Here is an 18778-nt window from a genome sequence, read left to right as displayed (position 1 = left end):
AATAAATAAGCATTCTCATCATACAAGCATCATACTCGCATCATAAAAGAATTGCATAAGCATTTCATAGCATAAACATCGCATACACATTTCATAACATAATCATCACATAAGCATTATATTCGCACAAGTACTTTACAAAACTGTACGGAACAATATTGCATAATTTCACAATAATATCGCAGAATTTAGCAGAATTATTCAGGATTACTCAGAATTTCACAGGATTATTCAGAATTTCGCAAGATTATTCAGAACTTCGTAGAATGATTCAGAATTTCGCATAATGATTCAAAATTTCGTAGAATGCGTCAGAATTTCGCAGAATATGATTCTTCCGAATGATATGATTATCTCGCTCAATTATTTCGCACAATTATAAGCAACTTGAAGAGATTATACTACCGCATGAGCACAAAACATGAGACAGAGGCAAGATAAGAATGAAGAAACAATTCGCACATTCAACATTTTCTCAAGAATTCTACTCTCATAGATAAAAAACAGAGGCAACTATGGATTACCAAGAAAACATTTTATGTTCTTTATCTCCTCGGAAAGAATCATTTCCAAAGTAGACGTTCACTAATGAACAACAAAAATCTTCACCAAAAATGGAGTAATAATTTCGCATGAATAATGGCAATACTTATTATTCTCATTCAAGGACGGATACTTCTTATACTTCTCAAAGGATACTTCATACCTCATACTTCTTATATATTTCGAGGATTGAGTACTTCTTATATTTCTTCAAGGATACTTCATACTTCTTATACTTCAAGGGTTGATACTTATTATTTACTTCGCAACGCTCCAGAACTTCACAAAAGAATAGAGGCAAGTACGTACCTTTCAAGTCCAGTATTCTTTCGCTCGTTCCTTCATCAATAAAGATTAAAGACTACTTCAACAAGACGGATTTTTCCTTAAAGATTGCTCTTCAAGAAATATTCAAGAAAAAAGAGGCAAGATGTAGGATCCAAATACCGCACAATAATAAGATCTCGCGAGAATGTAGGGAAGCTTGCAAGAGAACGTAGCATGTGTGCAAAGTAAGATCCAACGTGAGCCTGCGAGAACATCGCACTGTAATTCCGAAATTAGGAGAAATGTTAGCTGTATCCCACCACATATGAGCTGTCATCCACTATGTAAATATATATATAAAGAGAAAGGTAGATATAGAAAAGTAACTGGTATTATTATTATCTTCTTATTCTTACCCAAAACCAGAGAAAGAGAGAGATCTCCAAATACTCATTAATGGAGTCTCCATGTAATCAAGATATAATTACAAATAATCATAGTAAAATCTAACCCCGTGGATGTAGATCAAATTGATCGAACCACATAAACCTTGTGTCTCTTTACAATTTTAGCATTCTTATCATCATTTTTATGTTTAGATCTACAAATTATTACAAGGGGTGTGTTGTAGGATTTCCTGCAACTACAATGACACACCACATAGTCAGAAAACGGTACTCTATGCCAACATAATGATTAACATGTTCGAGTTTTCATTCTCAATTCAGTAATGATTTTCACTTTTATCTACGAGTGTCATTTTCTATTTTGCTAACATTCAAAACATCAAAAGACCATATTACCGATTACAAGATTTTATGATAATTTAGGTAGATAACATTTGGTAACCGATTTAAATCGCAATGCACATATTGAGAATAATATCATAATATGATTAATATCCATACTTGACAATCCATGCACATCATTTACCTATTTCTTCAACTGTTTTCATAGTTGAGTTGTTCATGAAAATGCTTTTGATCTTTTCCATTCTTGGTAAAAGACAAAACATGCCTTTTATGAAGCACTCTGAAAATACGAGGGTACCCAAATACACCACAATATTTTTGTTTTCAACCTATAAGACCTCTTACCGAAAGTGATCATCTATGGACAGAGTCGAGACAATACAATAAATCGGTATTCACACTTTGTGTGATTGTCTATGGATACGAGATCGAGACAATAAGACAACCAAAGTCTGATACTTGATAATAATTTCAGACTTAACCAAACTCTATATGATCACTATCAAGTATATCGGAGTTAACGTTTGTGTATTTTACTTTTAATTATAATAAACATAAAAGTAAAAGACACATCAAGATTTTGTTAACGAGAAAAAATGCAAGTGCAGAAAAACCCCGGCACCTAGTCCAGAATTGAATACTCTCAGAATTAATCCGCTATACAAATCTACACCAACTTCGTATAGTTGAGACCAAACAACTACCCCTAGTTCACTTAGTTTCCTCAGTATCCCTGTGCTTCCGACTTCGAAGGTCACGCACTGGTACAATTCCTTTGGATCGTATTCCAAACAGTAAAGGAACAAAAAATCTGTTTGGTAACAACTCTTTTGATTCTTTCAAGATAAAGATATCTCAATTCATACGCAAAGTCTCTTCTGTTTAATCTAATAAACTCCTTTGCCTGGTTAGATCAATCTTTCCAATAACTACAAAAGTAGTTAATTTTAGATTCGCACTCAATCAAAATAAATCTCAAAGAGATATATTGAGAATGTCGATCTCACGTAACTAATCAATCGAATAAATATGATTCTAGTTGGATCCCAGCAGATCAAGGTTTGTGCACACACAAAGATATGAGAACTAAATAAGAAATCTTCTTCGTCTTCAAATATTCTTTAATCTTCAATAAAAACCTGCACAACACTACTTGAATCTCTTGTGATCAATCACACACAGAACGGAGTCTGTTAACAATGGATTATCAAAGGATGTATTTAGATCTACAAACAGTTCTAAAGATCCCGTCGATACTTCGATCTAGTTGGAGTGAATCTTATATCAAAAGAGAAGATTCTCAAGAATAAACAAACTAGGTGCAATCAAAGTTTCAACAACCGTTAGTCAATGAAATCAATCGAAAACTAAAAACACTGCAATTATCTAGTTTCCCGCTAACGGTGCTCGTAGAGCTTCTTGATCCCACAGAAGTCTTTAAACGAGCGGTCGTAAGAGATTTCACCTAATTAGGATACTTTCCTCTCCGAATAGACGGCTCCACCAGAAACAAAAAGAATGAAGTTTTCATGGCTCATAGGATAATTTGCTAGAAATGCAAACTTAGGTATTTATAGACCAAGGATGTTTGGACACCAAAGAATTTCCAAAACCGAAAATATTCTCAAGATATGCAATGAATAGCAAAATTCGGTTTTCCTAATTCCAATAAATACTTGTCCAAAATTTCCAAAATCTCTCAATAGAAAATCTCCAATTAGTAAATGCACATTACCAATTTTTATTCTCTAGAGATATGCATTTAATTGCTGGTAATTAAAGCATATAAAACCAAAAACCTTAATTAAAAGATTCTCAAATTTTGTAGGCACAGGATCTAATGAATATCTTTGAACAATAAATGAGAAAAGTTATTGTACATGTTCAAAGTATGTTGAAATCTCTTCACTATAAATCCTTATTCATATTTACATGGATTTACATTCTTGGAATCGGTTATATCAGACTTCCAAACAAGTTTGGAATTGGTTGACCTGTATTCCAAGATAACTATGTGATTGATAAAATCAAATCACATACATGGGTTCAATCCCTTCAACCAATCACTAGGATCGGTAATACCTCAATATGGAAATACTTGTGATCAGTCGTACAAGTTAGCAGGACCGGTTACATCAGTTACCATGATCGGTTACATCAGTTACCATGATCGGTTACCATATTCCATGGTATTGCTTGTGATCGGTTACATCAGTTACCATGATCGGTTACATCAGTTACCAGGACCGGTTACATCAGTTACCAGTATCGGTTACACAAATTACCAGGACCGGTTTCCAACTACAAGGATCGATTACACAACACTCTGTGATATGTAACACTAATTACTAGGATCGGTCACACCAATTACATATATCGATCATACAATCTCATGGTGATTACTTAGGATCGGTTACGCTAATTAATTAAAACTAGTCATACCAAATCATAAGTCAGGAACTTTTGATTAGTTATACCAAGTTACATAACAAAGTTACGATCGGTTCTAACATCTCACACATATTGGTAATCCAAAGATTTGCAATGCATAGTCGTACCAATAAGCCTAACGATTTCCCTCTCGGTTCATAAAACAAGTTCTTGAATGTACTTCCTATAAATGAATGTAAACATTGTTTCATAGGATGAAATCTTCACCATAACCCATTCACATAATCATAATAGTATATAAAAGATTATATCGATGTAAAATCTACGAAGTTCAAAAGATAAGCGCTATACCTCGTAGTCTAATTCCCTAATACTATGATCATACAAATATGACCATATCACATCACTAGAGTATTATACAATATGTACAATATATACAGCTTCGCAGTTATGTTTTCAATATAGCATGACCTGAAAGATACGTTAGGAATGAAAAAGTTCAAGTCAATATTACTAACCTCAAGAGGAAGGATGATGTTGTCGTTGTAGTTCGCTTCTTCTTCACATTCTTCAGGTCTTCGGAGTAATATGTGTATGTCTCAACATTCCTAGACTTTCTAGTCTAACCTAAACGAAGTTGACTCTAGTATACAATCAAGCGACTTTAGATGAGTTTTGACACACTAAAATATGAAAACCAAACTTGACATACCAATGCTTAGTGAGTTCAACCGAGCTATGCTCTAACACACTCGTTCCAGTACTTCCGGAATTTACCAACCAATTTTTTTTACTACACTGGAAAACAAAGTTACTTAACGCGGTAAGAATGTCAATCATTTCATTCAAATTTGAATATACAGTTCTCTATTCCATGGAATAATCATAAGACTTCACTATAACTATGGAGATGATTTGAATGTAACCTTGTGTTGAAAAATATGAGAAACATAAAAACTAGTATACCATACTTATATGGATAGTGAGGTATAAAAAACAGAAGTTATCACAGATTAACACTTAATCAATCATTCAATTTAAGATCATAAAATTTCTGACAAACTAGGATTCAAAAGGTTGATTGATATTCTAACTCGAAATAGGTAATGTCAAATTATCAAAAGATTATAAGTGATCATCTTGTCAAAATGTTTATTACCAAGATATAGTAATCAAGTTACTTAAGTCTCTCTTCCCATTAGACTACCATAATTAGTAAGTAACACAAATTGGTAATTAGAAGGAAAAAAACACTCAATAAATTTTGTGTAGTTACATATCAATTAATTCAACTACATTTCACCACTTAACCTTCCTGTTGCATTAGCTAATAAAAGATATTTTATACCTCACTATCCATATAACTATGATATACTAGTTTTTATGTTTCTCATATTTTTCAACAAAAGGTTACACATTCGAAATAATTTGGAAATCACCATAAAAGTTGCTGATACACAATTATTAACCAATCATGTGATTGACAACAACAATTGATATTACGCAAAGTACATATTATCAAAGCAATTTATACGCATATTTGATGGAAAACTGATTCAATATCTCATTATTCATTAGCAATGTGATACCAATTTAACACATATAAGAGATTATCACTTTAAACCAACCATCTCGACTTGCTTACTTTGGTCGACGATTTAAAGTGGAGCGTGTAGGCTACGGGAAATATGATTGGTCGATGAAAAAGAGGGGTGCAAGGTGGCCATTATGAGACATTTCCGACCGACCATGGGAGACATGGAGCATGCTTAACTGACCGGCCAAGTGGAGCGGCCATGCTTTTCCCGTGACTGACCTAATCAGTCACGGTTTGCTTCTTTGGATTTTCCCAGCCTTACACCCACCGGCCATATGAGAAACTAATTCCTAATTTGCCTAGGTTTGGTCTCGACCAATAAGAATTGAGACATCGCGTATGCACCGTTTTTAGGGCAAAAATCAAATTTTGCGAGTTGACGCAAAATCAGGTCAAATAATTAAATTTTATGTATTGGCACAAAATTGAGTAGATTAGATGAATTTTGCACGTTTAACAAAATCATTAATTTTTTGGCTACTCTTACATGTAGCACATGTTGGAACGACTTGCGGTGCCTTTTATGCATATGTTAATTCAGACATTCCAGGAAATTCATGTTATTCATCTAAGAGTGAACATGAATATTATGTCAGTATTAAGAGTTCAGCTAGGAACACATCACTAAATGAGTACTCATTCGGCTCTATACTAGTGAGCAATTCATCTAGGAGATTGAGTTTTTATGATAAAATAATTAGAACACCTGGGATTATTGCAACATGCACCTATATTGTTCTGATAATTTTACATATGTAGGTATTTAATATTGTTATACACATACATATATTTTTGAGTTCATCCAGGCGAAGCTCATAAACATAGCTATATGTATACAAGAAGAGAGGCATAGGCGCTCTCCCCAAGTTTCTGATATATCCCTTCAATTTCTTACGAAATGTAGACATATCAAGGTCTAGTAGTCCTGATGCATGGTCCAGTAGACTGACTTTTACAGTTTTCACCCTAAGTTAAAAACCACCATCAACATCTTGTTTCAAAACCAACAGTTGGACGATTCCAATGATCAATATCTAAGAATCAATCAAGTCTTATCCAACAAACGAGGATGGATGTATCTACTTTGATTGATTTACGTACAATCTGTTATATTTCAATTATAAATATAAACAATATAATGCGGAAAAGAGATAACAGAGACACCAGAAGTTTTGTTAACGAGGAAACCGCAAATGCAGAAAAATCGCGGGACCTAGTCCAAATTAAACACCAAACTGTATTAAGCCGCTACAAACACTAGCCTACTACCAATTAACTTCGGACGGGAATGTAGTTGAGACCGAATTAAACCCTTACAGCAATTCATACATTCGCGTTCCTTACTATTTCTTTCCAAAATTCTGCTCAATTTCGCCTCTTGAATCCCATCAGGACTCCGCGCAATTGATTCCCTTAGTTGATGTCCTTTACAGCCTAAGAGTTGTTTCAACTCAATCTAAGACTTTAAACCAATCTGCCTCCCACAGATAATCTTATATGTGATTTCCTTTTTGATCAATGGATCAAGGTGAGACTGGAAATCGATGCAATAAACAAAGTCTAACTAACCTCAAAATCCAGACTTATGCTTCCCGAAGAGCAGCCTAGATTATTGTTCACCTCACAAGTATTAAACATGTGGAATCACTAACACCTTCCGACGTTGGTTAGTGATATATATTTCGAGTTGATGGATCAGATTCCATATGGTTTCTCCAGATGAGATAGCTTGAATCATCAAGTTTTAGAGAGATAAAGTCAGTAATATTTTGTAACGGAAAAGAAGTAATAACTTTGCAGTGAGTTGATGGATCAGTTACCATGATTGATGAGTTTTTTTTTAGTGAAAGTAAAGGCATTTAATGAATAAGTAAAGTATTAAGGGCTTCGACTTGCTGTCTTTGTAAAACTAACCTGGTAACACGCTTCGCGCTTAAAACTTTTCCCCTTATTGGCTTCCTGAAATCGCTTAAGGGCTTCGATTTGCTGTCATTGTACAACAAATTATTGGATAAATATTTAATTACTTTTTTATTTAATTTAAAAATTATTAAGTAAAATACAAGCTTTACCTTTAACTCGGCGTTGGTTCCACTTTGATATTCTCGTTCGACTTTACGTAATTTTCCCATATATAGTTGAACTTATTTACTTATTACAAGGAAACGACTCTTAATAGATCCCAGGGTTTGTTTAGTGAAATTTGGAATGAGATTTTGTTTTTAGTTGCATCCCATGCCAGATGCATTTTATAAAACCGTTTCGCAAGAAATTTTTTTGAAAAATCGTCCCAGCCACAGGCGTTTATAAATCACGTTCCATTTACTACACGCTAATTAAAAGAGCGTCCAACATGTAACGTCTTTTAAAACTGCGTCCAGTATTCCATGGTGCTTATAATAGCTTGTACCTATATATGAGAATTGCCAAATAAAGTTCTCATATTTAGCAACCTCATTTGGGAACTTGGAAATATGACAACTTTGGCAACCCATACTGGACGTTGTTTTGTTGTCATATATGACTTATGGAAACAACACTACGGTAGATCTTAAGAACAGTTTTTCCTAAAAATGAAACCTTAGGGCGATTCCTATAATGGCCAAATTGAAAATTTTGTTGATCCAGGTGGATGGCCAAACACGTTTCGCCATTATGGGAAAGAAGTGGACGGTTGATCATCAAACGCCATGTCAAAGAATAGCCACCAGCGTGTGTAGCACAAACTCGGCGTTGGAACTACAACCGCGGGCGTTTGAAGGTTAAACGTGGTGTGTTCCTTAGCACGCTGGCGTGTGAAGCAAAACCGCCAACGAATAGTTTTTTGAAAATTCAAAATTCAATTTTTTACCTCTATAAACTACCATCATCTTCAAACAATTCACTCACACCAAAATTCACTTCTTTTAAATTTTCTATTCTAAATTTATTTCAATTTTTTAGTTTATTGTTGGTGAAATGGCTGAAAAGATGATCACACTTTTTTGCGATGCAAATATTGAAGTTGTTGTTTCTAAGATATGTGGGAATTTTAAAAAGATTAAAATTTGTAAGAGGGAAGTGCAAGTTTTTGAAGTTGCTCCAAGAAAATGTTCAGCTAAAAGGCAAAGAAGAGCTCCAGTTTTGAAAGTTAACAACAAAAAATTCAAAAACAAATGTGAAACTGTCAAAGAGCGCGTTGATTGGAAGATACGTTAAATGAAGATAAACAGGAGGCCAAAGCTTGTACTTGATTTTTATTGAAGTTGTTTAGTACTTTTTATTATTGTCAAAGTTTATATATTGTAAAAGAATTGGCAGTAATATCAATGAATGAAAATGTTTAGATTTAAAACTAGATTTCCGCTTCAGATTAAGCGATATTTATTACAATTTAAACTTGCATGTAACATCAAAACTACATTTTAATAAACCACAACAATAACATCAAACCACATCAAATCCAGCGACATTATCTCTGTAGAGCTTATAACATTCAAAATGCTTAAACTCTCTTCCGGTTTCTTCATCAGTAAACTTGGTATGAGTGATGGTTTTCTGTAAAACAGATAAACAACAAGTTAAGATATTTATGATGCATTTGATCAGTGAGGATAAAGGTAAGATACTCACCAGTTCTTCGTTGGACAATCCAGAATTGCTACGGTGAAGCATCCACAAAACTTCTGTATAATGTTTGACTTCCTTAGCGATGAATGCAATTCTTAGTTCTAGTCTCTTACTGTTTCTTATGGTTTCGTTCCGCGATGCTACAAAATGTCCCAAGAGTAACATCTTCTTCCATTGTAAACACCGATAGAAGCATTCGAGTGCAGTAACGATGTGCTTGAGATGGACCATCTTTAAGAATTGTGAAACACGCTTCTTAACGGAAATGTTTATTGTGAGCTTACTCCCAATTATCAAGAGTTATTTGGATCATTTTATTTTCAGTTACACCAATAAACTTTTCTTGATCAATTTCCCTTACCAGAGCAAGAAATGGCTGGACTGCAAGACTAATAGATTGAAAACGAGCAAACATCGACGACATCTCGTTTCCCGGGTTCCCCGTCAGTGAGTCGAACATTGTAAAAACGTTCTCCCAAAAAGAACCGTCTTGAAAGCCCATACCAACGATTATCCTATGAAAAAAATATGTTGTGCATATAGTTATATCCTCTTCTTCAGTAAACTTGGGACCACGATTTCTAACAGACATTTCTACATAGTGAGAGAGATTAAGAGTTTTAGAAAGAAAGAAGAAGAAGGAGATGTGAATTTGGAGATGGGGAAAATGGATTTTATAGGGAGAGAAAGAAAATCGAGTCGTTTGAAATCTAGCCGCTGGCGCTTGTAGTAAAACCGCGCGGCTTTACTACAATCGCCTGTTTGAATCACCAACGCCTATTTTTCTGTTATAAATACAACACTAGCTTTCATTCTCAACCAAACCAGCAGATATCTCTCTTAAGCCAACAACATCCACCATGTTTTCTAAAGACAAAGCGAAGAAAATATTATGTGTCGAAGCAAAATAGGTTTGTCCATTATGTTTCATGGATAATTACAGTCTTATGCAATGTTCTTGGATGTATTCAAAGTGTCCGCATGAAGGTTGTTCACGCATCAAAATGGTGATTGAATCATAACCGCAAAAGCTCAGGTATTTACAATGTAAAGATCCCAACTATCCAGAGGAACCACATATGCTAGATGATGCTATGAAGATTAAAGAAGAAGAGGAAAAGTTTGCAACAGTCTGCAAAAACTTCAAACTTAAAGCCAAATTAAAGAAGAAGTTATTACATTGCAAGCATTGTGGATATGGAGATCAAGAATACAAACATTGTCCACAGAAAATCAGTGGATGCTCAAAGCCCGGTTGCAAGACTTTTATGCATTTGTGCACTTCTTCTGAAGAAGACACATATGGAAGGCATTTCTGGAAATGTCCTAGGTGTTTTTTGGTGGAGTGGGATGATTGAAGTTGAAGGACAAATCGATTCACTATGGTATTATGTTATTTAGTTTGTTGTTTATTTTGTGTTATTATGATTATCTAAACCAAACATGTGGATGTCTTAATATTTGCACCATCAATATCATAACTAATTTAAATTTTTCGTGGATTAAACATTGCACCATCAATATCATAAATAAAAACATACTGCATTTGATTAAACAACCACATCATACATGAGAATAAAAGAAACACATTAGATTAAAACAACTACTACATAGCGTCAATTCTCGTCGGGTGGTGGAATTCCTACGGCGATGTAGGGATCGTATTTGTTGAGCACCCTAAGAATGTTAAAACAAGCTTGGAATTCGAAAGGACGTCCGCCGTGAGATACTGCCCACATCGCTAGTGTTCTGGGTTCCACTTCATGTACAACTTTACCGTTGAGTTTATTTTTGTGATTCTACACTAGTCCAACGACGAATTCCGATACATTACGAGTAATTAAACTAAAACGATTCGACAATACGTGAGAATCACGCCTATTAATATTCCCCGTTTCAGCGACGAACATTCTATAAACTTTCTCCCAGAAACACAACGTCGGTTCGGCTACATTCCCATCGACAGCATCTCGTGTGTGAAAACAAAGGCTCTACAAATAGTTAAATCCTCTTGTTGACTGAATCTAACACCACGAACTCTGGGAGGCATTTTTGTAGATGATTTGAGAGTGAAAAATGTGTAGAATGTGTGAATTTAGAGTTCAAATGAGGAGTATTTATAGAACTCAAAATTATAACCGTCGGATCACAAGATTTCTCAGCCGTCCAGATTTAATCGTTGGCGGTTTTGGAAAAAACACACCGCTTTAACCAGAGATGCTGGCGTGTGATGGAATAACGGGTGGTTGTTAGACACCTTCCAGCATTTTTGGCTCACACGCCAGCGAGTGTGCCACGATCGTCCGACCTTCCATTGAACTGCTCTTACACCGTCTTTAAGATAGCTGCGAGATAGCTGTTTATACATCTGCAAGATCTTTACCGATATGGAGCATTAAAAAAAAAGAGATGAAATAAACATGATGTAAAAAAGAAAAAAAAGTAAAATTGATGCCTCTGAGGCTCTAACCACAACTGACAAGAACTAACCAAACTAAAAATATCAGTCCCGAACACCCGGGACCAATTAATGTGCATAAACCACGTAAAATACAATGAGAAATGGTTAAAAGTGGTTTTTGTTTATTAAATAACTAATAGTACGTCTTTATTTTTTCCAGAGAAACTTAGAGAAGAAAAATATGAAACCATTTCGCCATCCGTAGTACTCGCTGGCATTTGCTTAAACATGTCTTCTATCTTCTTGGAAGTGCCCGTATCAAAGTTGCGCCCCAGTAGTACTCCACCTCCATCTCCTTCATGCGTCGTCCAGGCTTTTAAGGAAACAAGGTTCTCGACATGATTAGCGACATGATAATCTTTACCACATTTACCACCTGTAGGACCTTCTACTTCTGTAAGTTTTTTCGATTCCAAATCGTAAAATTGAATAATATGACTTCCTTTCTCGTTCTCCATATTCCTCCAATATAGATATATTCGACCATCGAATTCTACAATTCGGATACTGGTAATGCCTTCCTCGCTAAGAGAAAAGGTAAGACCTTTGAAGTCGTAACATGGAGCCGCAGGAGGATTTCTTACTGTATCTGGAAGATCAAATGTAATAATCTTTGTTTCCCAAACTTGTTGGATTCTGTCTTTCAATATATGTAACTCAACCGCGCCACTACGAGTGTCAGGTTTCTTGACGCTGGCATAACAGAAACATCTTTTGTATTCTAATTGATGATCATATTCTGGAAAATACATACCAGCCGTTGGTAAATTAATCACTTGAAACTTCTCGTCATGGAGGTCGAACGAAATCAGAACTTTTTTGCATTCATCCGTATCATACCTCACCCAAAAAAGAGCCCCGTCAATACAACGGCCAGGTGACCGTGGGTGACCTTTCATTGTCATCGGATGCTTAATTTTTCTCCAAGATTGAGTACCAGAACCTCCTATTGTCAAGATTATGTATTTGTTGTATACCTCATCTTCATCGTCAATATAAAGAAGGATGCACATCAATTTATATTCTTTTGCCAGGACATCATATCCAAATCGACAATCACCCACAGATGTGAATGGGGGTGTAGGTATGCGAGAGACAATGCGTAGTTTCTCGAGTTTACTAAAGTTGAAGATCTCAACGACGAAATAAGACCAGCATCCACTGGAATATGGAACGCCCACCATAAAACATACTAAACCGTTGCAATAACCAATTAGTCTCCTTGGAGAACTGTTTTGCGAAGCTATTAGATTCAGCACATTGTGCAAAACTTTACCAGTACCATTAACAAACTCATCTTTTTCTAAATAGAACAAGTGATTAGTGCGATATTCTTCCTTTTCACGCAAAAAACTATACGGCCGTTCCATATGATCCAACTCTTTGGGTAAGTATTTAAACATGAGAATGGGATTCTTTTGAGATTCAAGAAAGTGAGCTTCGATAAACCGTGGATCATTCACAATTGACTCTGACCATAATTTGCATACACAACGGAATTTCATCAAAGTTTTGATAGGAAGTTTGCTCAATATTTGCAAAAGTACCTCGTGACGAATGTCTGCATGAGGATAACCATGGATTTTTGCCTCTGTTTGTTTGCGTCTCGGCATTGCTTCTCTTCAGAATTCTAGGTTTTTTTTTCGAACGAACATAGGTAAATTGAGGTGTTTATATAAGAATCACGAAGTATGAAATTTGGAAAGTGACCATGTATATGGGCCTTTATCTCATGGACTTGGGCCCTAATAAGGTAAATTGAATTTATACCCAATTCATTGAAATGGCCATTAAGAAAAAGAAAAGAAAACACGAGGGGTGCAATTCTCACAAACCGAAAAAAAATCTAAGCACTGAAGGATTGTCTCAAGATGCTTTACATAAACTAAAAAAGGTACTAAGAATTTTGTGAAAACAAATTCCAATACTAGTTCAAAGTCATTTGATTCAACTTCTATCCACATTTCTGCTGAACCAAAACTAAAGACAAACTTGCTATACTGAGTATTTGCCAAATTGAACAAACAAACACATGAGACAGCCAATGAAAGTTACTCTCTGGATGCTGATATTTAACCAGGTTTAACACTTCATTACTTAAACCAACCAAAAGATAAAAACTTTTTCTTCCTGCAATAACTTCAACAGTTTGCAACCTTTTTCTCTAATTGTACTCTAAATTAGAACTGTCTAAGATCCTGTCAGATGTTAAAGTAAAAATACCAGTTGTAGTTAGATTAATATACAAGATGATATAGATTATAGACAATGATTCACCTAATCTTTTAAGCTTCATCTCTAAGGAAAATACTTTACAACTGCCAGCTTTATGCATAAACTATGAGAAAGAATACCATTAAACTTTACAGCTGAAATATGTTGCTTTACAACTGATAAAGAACACTAATACTAACCAGTGACTGAATAGGAACAAAAAACAACCAACAGCTACTTAAGGTGAAATGCTTGATTCATATCTCCGTGAATGATTAGTAAATATAAGCTGATAATACACAAATCCTTCTTTAAAAAGCTAAACAGGCTTTAATCGTAAACAAGATATCTTCCGAAGCAAGCATGGTCTTTTCATTATGATGCCCTTTTCAAAAACAAAAGCAACATCCAACAAATAACATCAATGAAAGAAAAAGAGGACGACAACGAAAGTTTTTATAACCACTATGGATTGGAAAAATGCAAACAATATCATCATAATCATCATACATAATCAAATTGCAATTGATGGGTCCATTACAAATACAGTAATAGAAAAAACATAAAAGCTGGAGTAGTAGTAATCTTATAGAAAAGGAAGTTACAAATGGGGCTAAAAACATGAATAAGAAAGCTTTGATTACACTGAAAGTAAAAGATAGGTTTTGCTTAGCTTTTTTCTACCCCTCTCTTAGACAATCCACTATATTGAATTCTTTCTACCTTAAACATACACAATATTCGATTATAGATATGATTCTTCATAGACAAATAAATCAATCAGTGTCCTATACTTTTTGTTGGATATTGGCTAGATTTTAGGAAACATCAGTGTGATTTCTTAAATCGGTTTTGACTGATTTTTAGAATTATGTTTAGACTTCTATCTAAACAAGGGTTTCCTATCTTAGCTAGTTTAGGTTTCCTAGATTAGAGTAAAGCTTGGTTTCCTAATTGAAGTATTGTAAGCCTATAAATAAAGGCATAACCTTTAGGTTATAGGCATCTACATCATCTACATCAATATTGTCTAAACCCTTAGGTTGTAGACATCTCCTCACAAAAAAAAAGAAGTAATCTCTTCATTAGAGAGATGTAGATCCTCTCATAGCTCTAGGGCTGAGAGAGATGAAGGTGAGTTGAGAATGTGAAGAAGAAGAAGGGGTGTTGAGTGTCATGTGCATTGTGTATTCTCTAATATATGAAGTAAGTGAATTTTTGCCCGTGGACGTAGGCACATTGCCGAACCACGTAATTCTCTGTGTCTTGTGTGTTCTATGTGCATTAGCTTCCGTTGATTGTGTAGTTTTTCGTTTCTGATGTCAGATCCTGTGAAGCCTTGAGGAACGATATGAACCTCTCGGCACAACAAACTGGTATCAGAGCTTAGGTTTGGGTTCTTGAAATCTAGGATTTGCTCGTTTGAATTGGGTCAGAAACGGTATGTGAAGATATCAAGAAGATGTCTAATTTGAAGAAGAACACAAAGTCAAGGTGACGTTTTTTGACTGAAATTTGTGGTAGAAGAATCGTGATAGTTCTTAAAACTTGTGGTGAAGATTGGTGACCGTTTTAGAACTATGGTGCAAAGTTGTTACAGTTTCGTCAGAAAACGTGGGAGGATTTGTGGAAGAAGACATACTTGGAGATTGAAGTAAAAGCCTAGAAGAAGATGCATCAATAGGCATGTTGTAGAATCAAGTTATGTCGATTTGAAATCAGAGTTACTTTGGAATTCAGAAAATCATTGTATAGCCTCATGTGAAGAATCATGGAAACAAGATCGTTTGAATTGCATCAAGGTGAAGATGTGGATTTTCTGATTTGACAAGCACCGTTTGAAGCATCAATTACTCATAAACGAATGTATTTGAAGTATTTCACATTCGTTGATTGTTGATTGATACACTTTTGAAGTTGAAGCTCTACATGAAGGGAGGATTTGACGTTGGAATACTTTTTGAGGTATAAACCCTATGTATTTTGCATAGCTTCGGGTAAGTATTTCCATAACCTTATTAATTAGTTTGATAAAGGTGTTTAGTTGGTTTTTTGGTCTTTACCTCGTTTGTTTGAGACTTTTGTGGACTATTTGGGAATACATAGTCGGTTTTCCGTTTGAATGTGCTTGCTTTGCAAGCCAAGTTGCTAGGAAACAAGAGTATCATGTTTGAAGTACAAGTTGAATGGTTTGTACGCTGGAAGAGGTAAAGATGCAAAAATTGAATTCGTTAAAGATCCTTAGAATTGTTCAAAGTACCAAGGGGAACGATTGTGAATATTATCGGTTGTCATTAGTTCGAATATGTTGTCCTTGACATAGTCGAAGGAATTGAAGAATAAGTTAAACTCAAGTTTGCCTCAGTTGCATGGTGTAGCGAGGATTGCAGAAATCTATTAGTAGGTTTCATGTGAGAATTATCGATCATTTTAATGTCTTAGTGTTGCGAGGGAAACAGTGGAAGGTTGATAAATTCTGGTTGAAGAGTTTGATTTCACGAAGAAGTGCTTGAAGCAGGTGGTTATAAGCATATTGCATTGTTGATGATCGAATGAAGGCGCGGTAACTGGATTTCCTATATGGAGATATTGTGTGTGGTGGAGCTGTAGTTTCTTATTCTGTATTGAAGAGAAGAAATTGAAGATGAAGTCAACACAGTTTTTTGGCATGTCCTTGGGCATATGATTGAAAAAGGGTTTATTTGAGTGTGTTGAGTTTGAAGATTACTTGTAGATTAAGCTTATGAGCATTGGATTTATGCAGGCTTTTGTTGTTTACACAACAATGTAGGAGCAGAATTTTTTGGTACCGTTGAATACCGCGAATATGGTACATTTGAATCATCCATTCGGATGTTTGCAGGCACCTCTTTGATTTACTGTTTTTGAAAGAGGAGCTAGGTGGTTTGTTACCTTTGTTGTTTTGATGATATTTGGCGGAGAATAAAGGTATTTACCTTTTGAAATCATCGAGTTGAAGAAGTGCAAGACTGTGGTGGAAAAACAGATTGGTCATGTGGATATGTTACGATTTTTGAGGCGAAAACTTGGATGCAAAGAACAAGGTATCATTCTGGCACTTCATAATTGTAAGGTACAGTACTACATGTGAAGAATATAGTTAAGCGAAAAAATCGCAAACTATTTGAAGAATGCGGTACTGAATTGAATTGAATTGAATTGTTTTTTGTCATGAGAAAAAGCATTGGAAAACAGGAAAGAAGTTTCAAGTTCAGACGTGAATGTTGGAACATGAAGATCTAATGTTGATGAAGAATATGTGGAGGATTCTCGAGTGTTTGAATGTTTGTGTATCATGTGCATCCTCTAGGGAATGATTTCTGACTTTTAGGAGTTGGAGTTTGAAGTTGAAAATGTTAAACATTCGTTTGAAGTACTTGGGTGCAACTCGGGAAGTTTGAAGTTGTTCGGTGTGTACCGAAGTTTGAAGAAGAATCTGAAATTATTAGATCCATTTGACTCCGTGGGGTTTAAAGTTGTTTAAACGGTGGAGTGTTGAAAAAGTTTTTCCAATGCAGTTGCAGTGATGAAAGGATTGAAGAATGGAAATCCGTATTGCTGAATATGGAAGTAAAAGTGTTAGATAGTGCGCAATCTAATACGGTTGAAGACTACTTCATGCAGTTAAGGCACGTAGTTGAAGAAAGCAGATCATGCAGTTTAGGATTTTGCAACATTGTGCGAAGGTGGAGAAAGAATTAAGCTTAGAGGAGAAATTTCCAGTTTTTGAAGATATGAAAATATCATAAATATCACCACATATGGAATACTGGAATGTGTTCACACAGAAATTTTGGAACTTGCAAAGACTGCATCTTTGTAGGGTACGAATTATTTCATCTTTTGAAGAAAACTTCGTCGGTATGGGGGTACACCATACATTTGCATGTGATGAAATATTGAACTCCGCATTGAAAGACGAAGTGTTGGAATTTGAAGAAGTAGGATGGAAAAAGAGCTCAAATTTGACAAGTGAAGTGGTGAGTTGAAGTCAAAGACTATATCCTACAAGTTGAAGCAAATGTGCAAAGAATTGAATCTTGCAAGTTTGAAGAATATGTGCATGTGAAAATCTATGAAGCTGAAGACTCGTCAAGAATTCATAGATAATTGGATTTGCTGAGAAATTAGCAAAGTAGCAAAAGAAGTGGTGGAATTCGGGTAAGGCCTTCCTGGACCTAATCATGTCTTTTGAGTTTGCTACACCATTCAGGTGTATTGGTGTCTTTAGACACAGTTGCATCCCTGTTATGAGATCGAATTTGTGAAGCACATGTTGAAGCACATTGCATCTTAAAAGGAATTTGAAACACCATTTGTTGTGTTGGTGTCGGTGGACACATTTGAACCTTAGACAAGCATTTTGGATATTGTACCAGTGCAACAACGTCTTCGGATGAATGAAAAATTGAAGCCCATTTGTAGGAGTGCAGCATCTTTAGGATGATTGAAGTATGAAAGCATCATTAGATGATTGGAGAATTGAAGCCCTATGAGGGATTGAAACATCTTCGGATGGGTGGCACCTACGGGTGAGTGAAGTATTGAAGTCCTTTTATGGAGGTGAAATATCTCCGGATGGTTGGCACCTATGGGTGATTGAAGTCCTTTAGTGGAATTGAAGCATCTACGAATGATTGGCACCTCTGGGTGATTGAAGGTAGTAGAATACAAAAGCGTGGAAGGTGAATGTCGAGATTTCATGCCAAGGTGGAGAAATCGGAGAATAGTGAAGTTGAAATTGTCCTAGAAATCTTGCCAAGGTGGAGAATTGTTGGATATTGGCTAGATTTTAGGAAACATCAGTGTGATTTCTTAAATCGGTTTTGACTGATTTTTAGAATTATGTTTAGACTTCTATCTAAACAAGGGTTTCCTATCTTAGCTAGTTTAGGTTTCCTAGATTAGAGTAAAGCTTGGTTT

General features: G+C 35.3%; 1 protein-coding gene across 1 annotated transcript; it reads right to left on the bottom strand.

Moving 5' to 3' along the window:
- Nucleotides 1-11745: 11745 nt before the first annotated feature.
- LOC113272275 (putative F-box protein At1g47790) lies at nucleotides 11746-13233 on the bottom strand. Its single transcript, XM_026522138.1, has one exon. The coding sequence runs from the start codon at nucleotides 13231-13233 to the stop codon at nucleotides 11746-11748; it is 1488 nt and encodes a 495-aa protein (XP_026377923.1).
- Nucleotides 13234-18778: the final 5545 nt, after the last annotated feature.

This window comes from Papaver somniferum, chromosome 4 (genome assembly GCF_003573695.1).
Source record: "Papaver somniferum cultivar HN1 chromosome 4, ASM357369v1, whole genome shotgun sequence".
NCBI lineage: Eukaryota > Viridiplantae > Streptophyta > Magnoliopsida > Ranunculales > Papaveraceae > Papaver > Papaver somniferum.
Note: the sequence above shows the minus strand (reverse complement) of the source record. Positions and strands in the feature narration are given on the sequence as shown.

Coding starts and splice junctions, on each gene's coding strand:
- LOC113272275 (XM_026522138.1), bottom strand. CDS start 13,233: ATGCCGAGACGCAAACAAACAGAGGCAAAAATCCATGGTTATCCTCAT.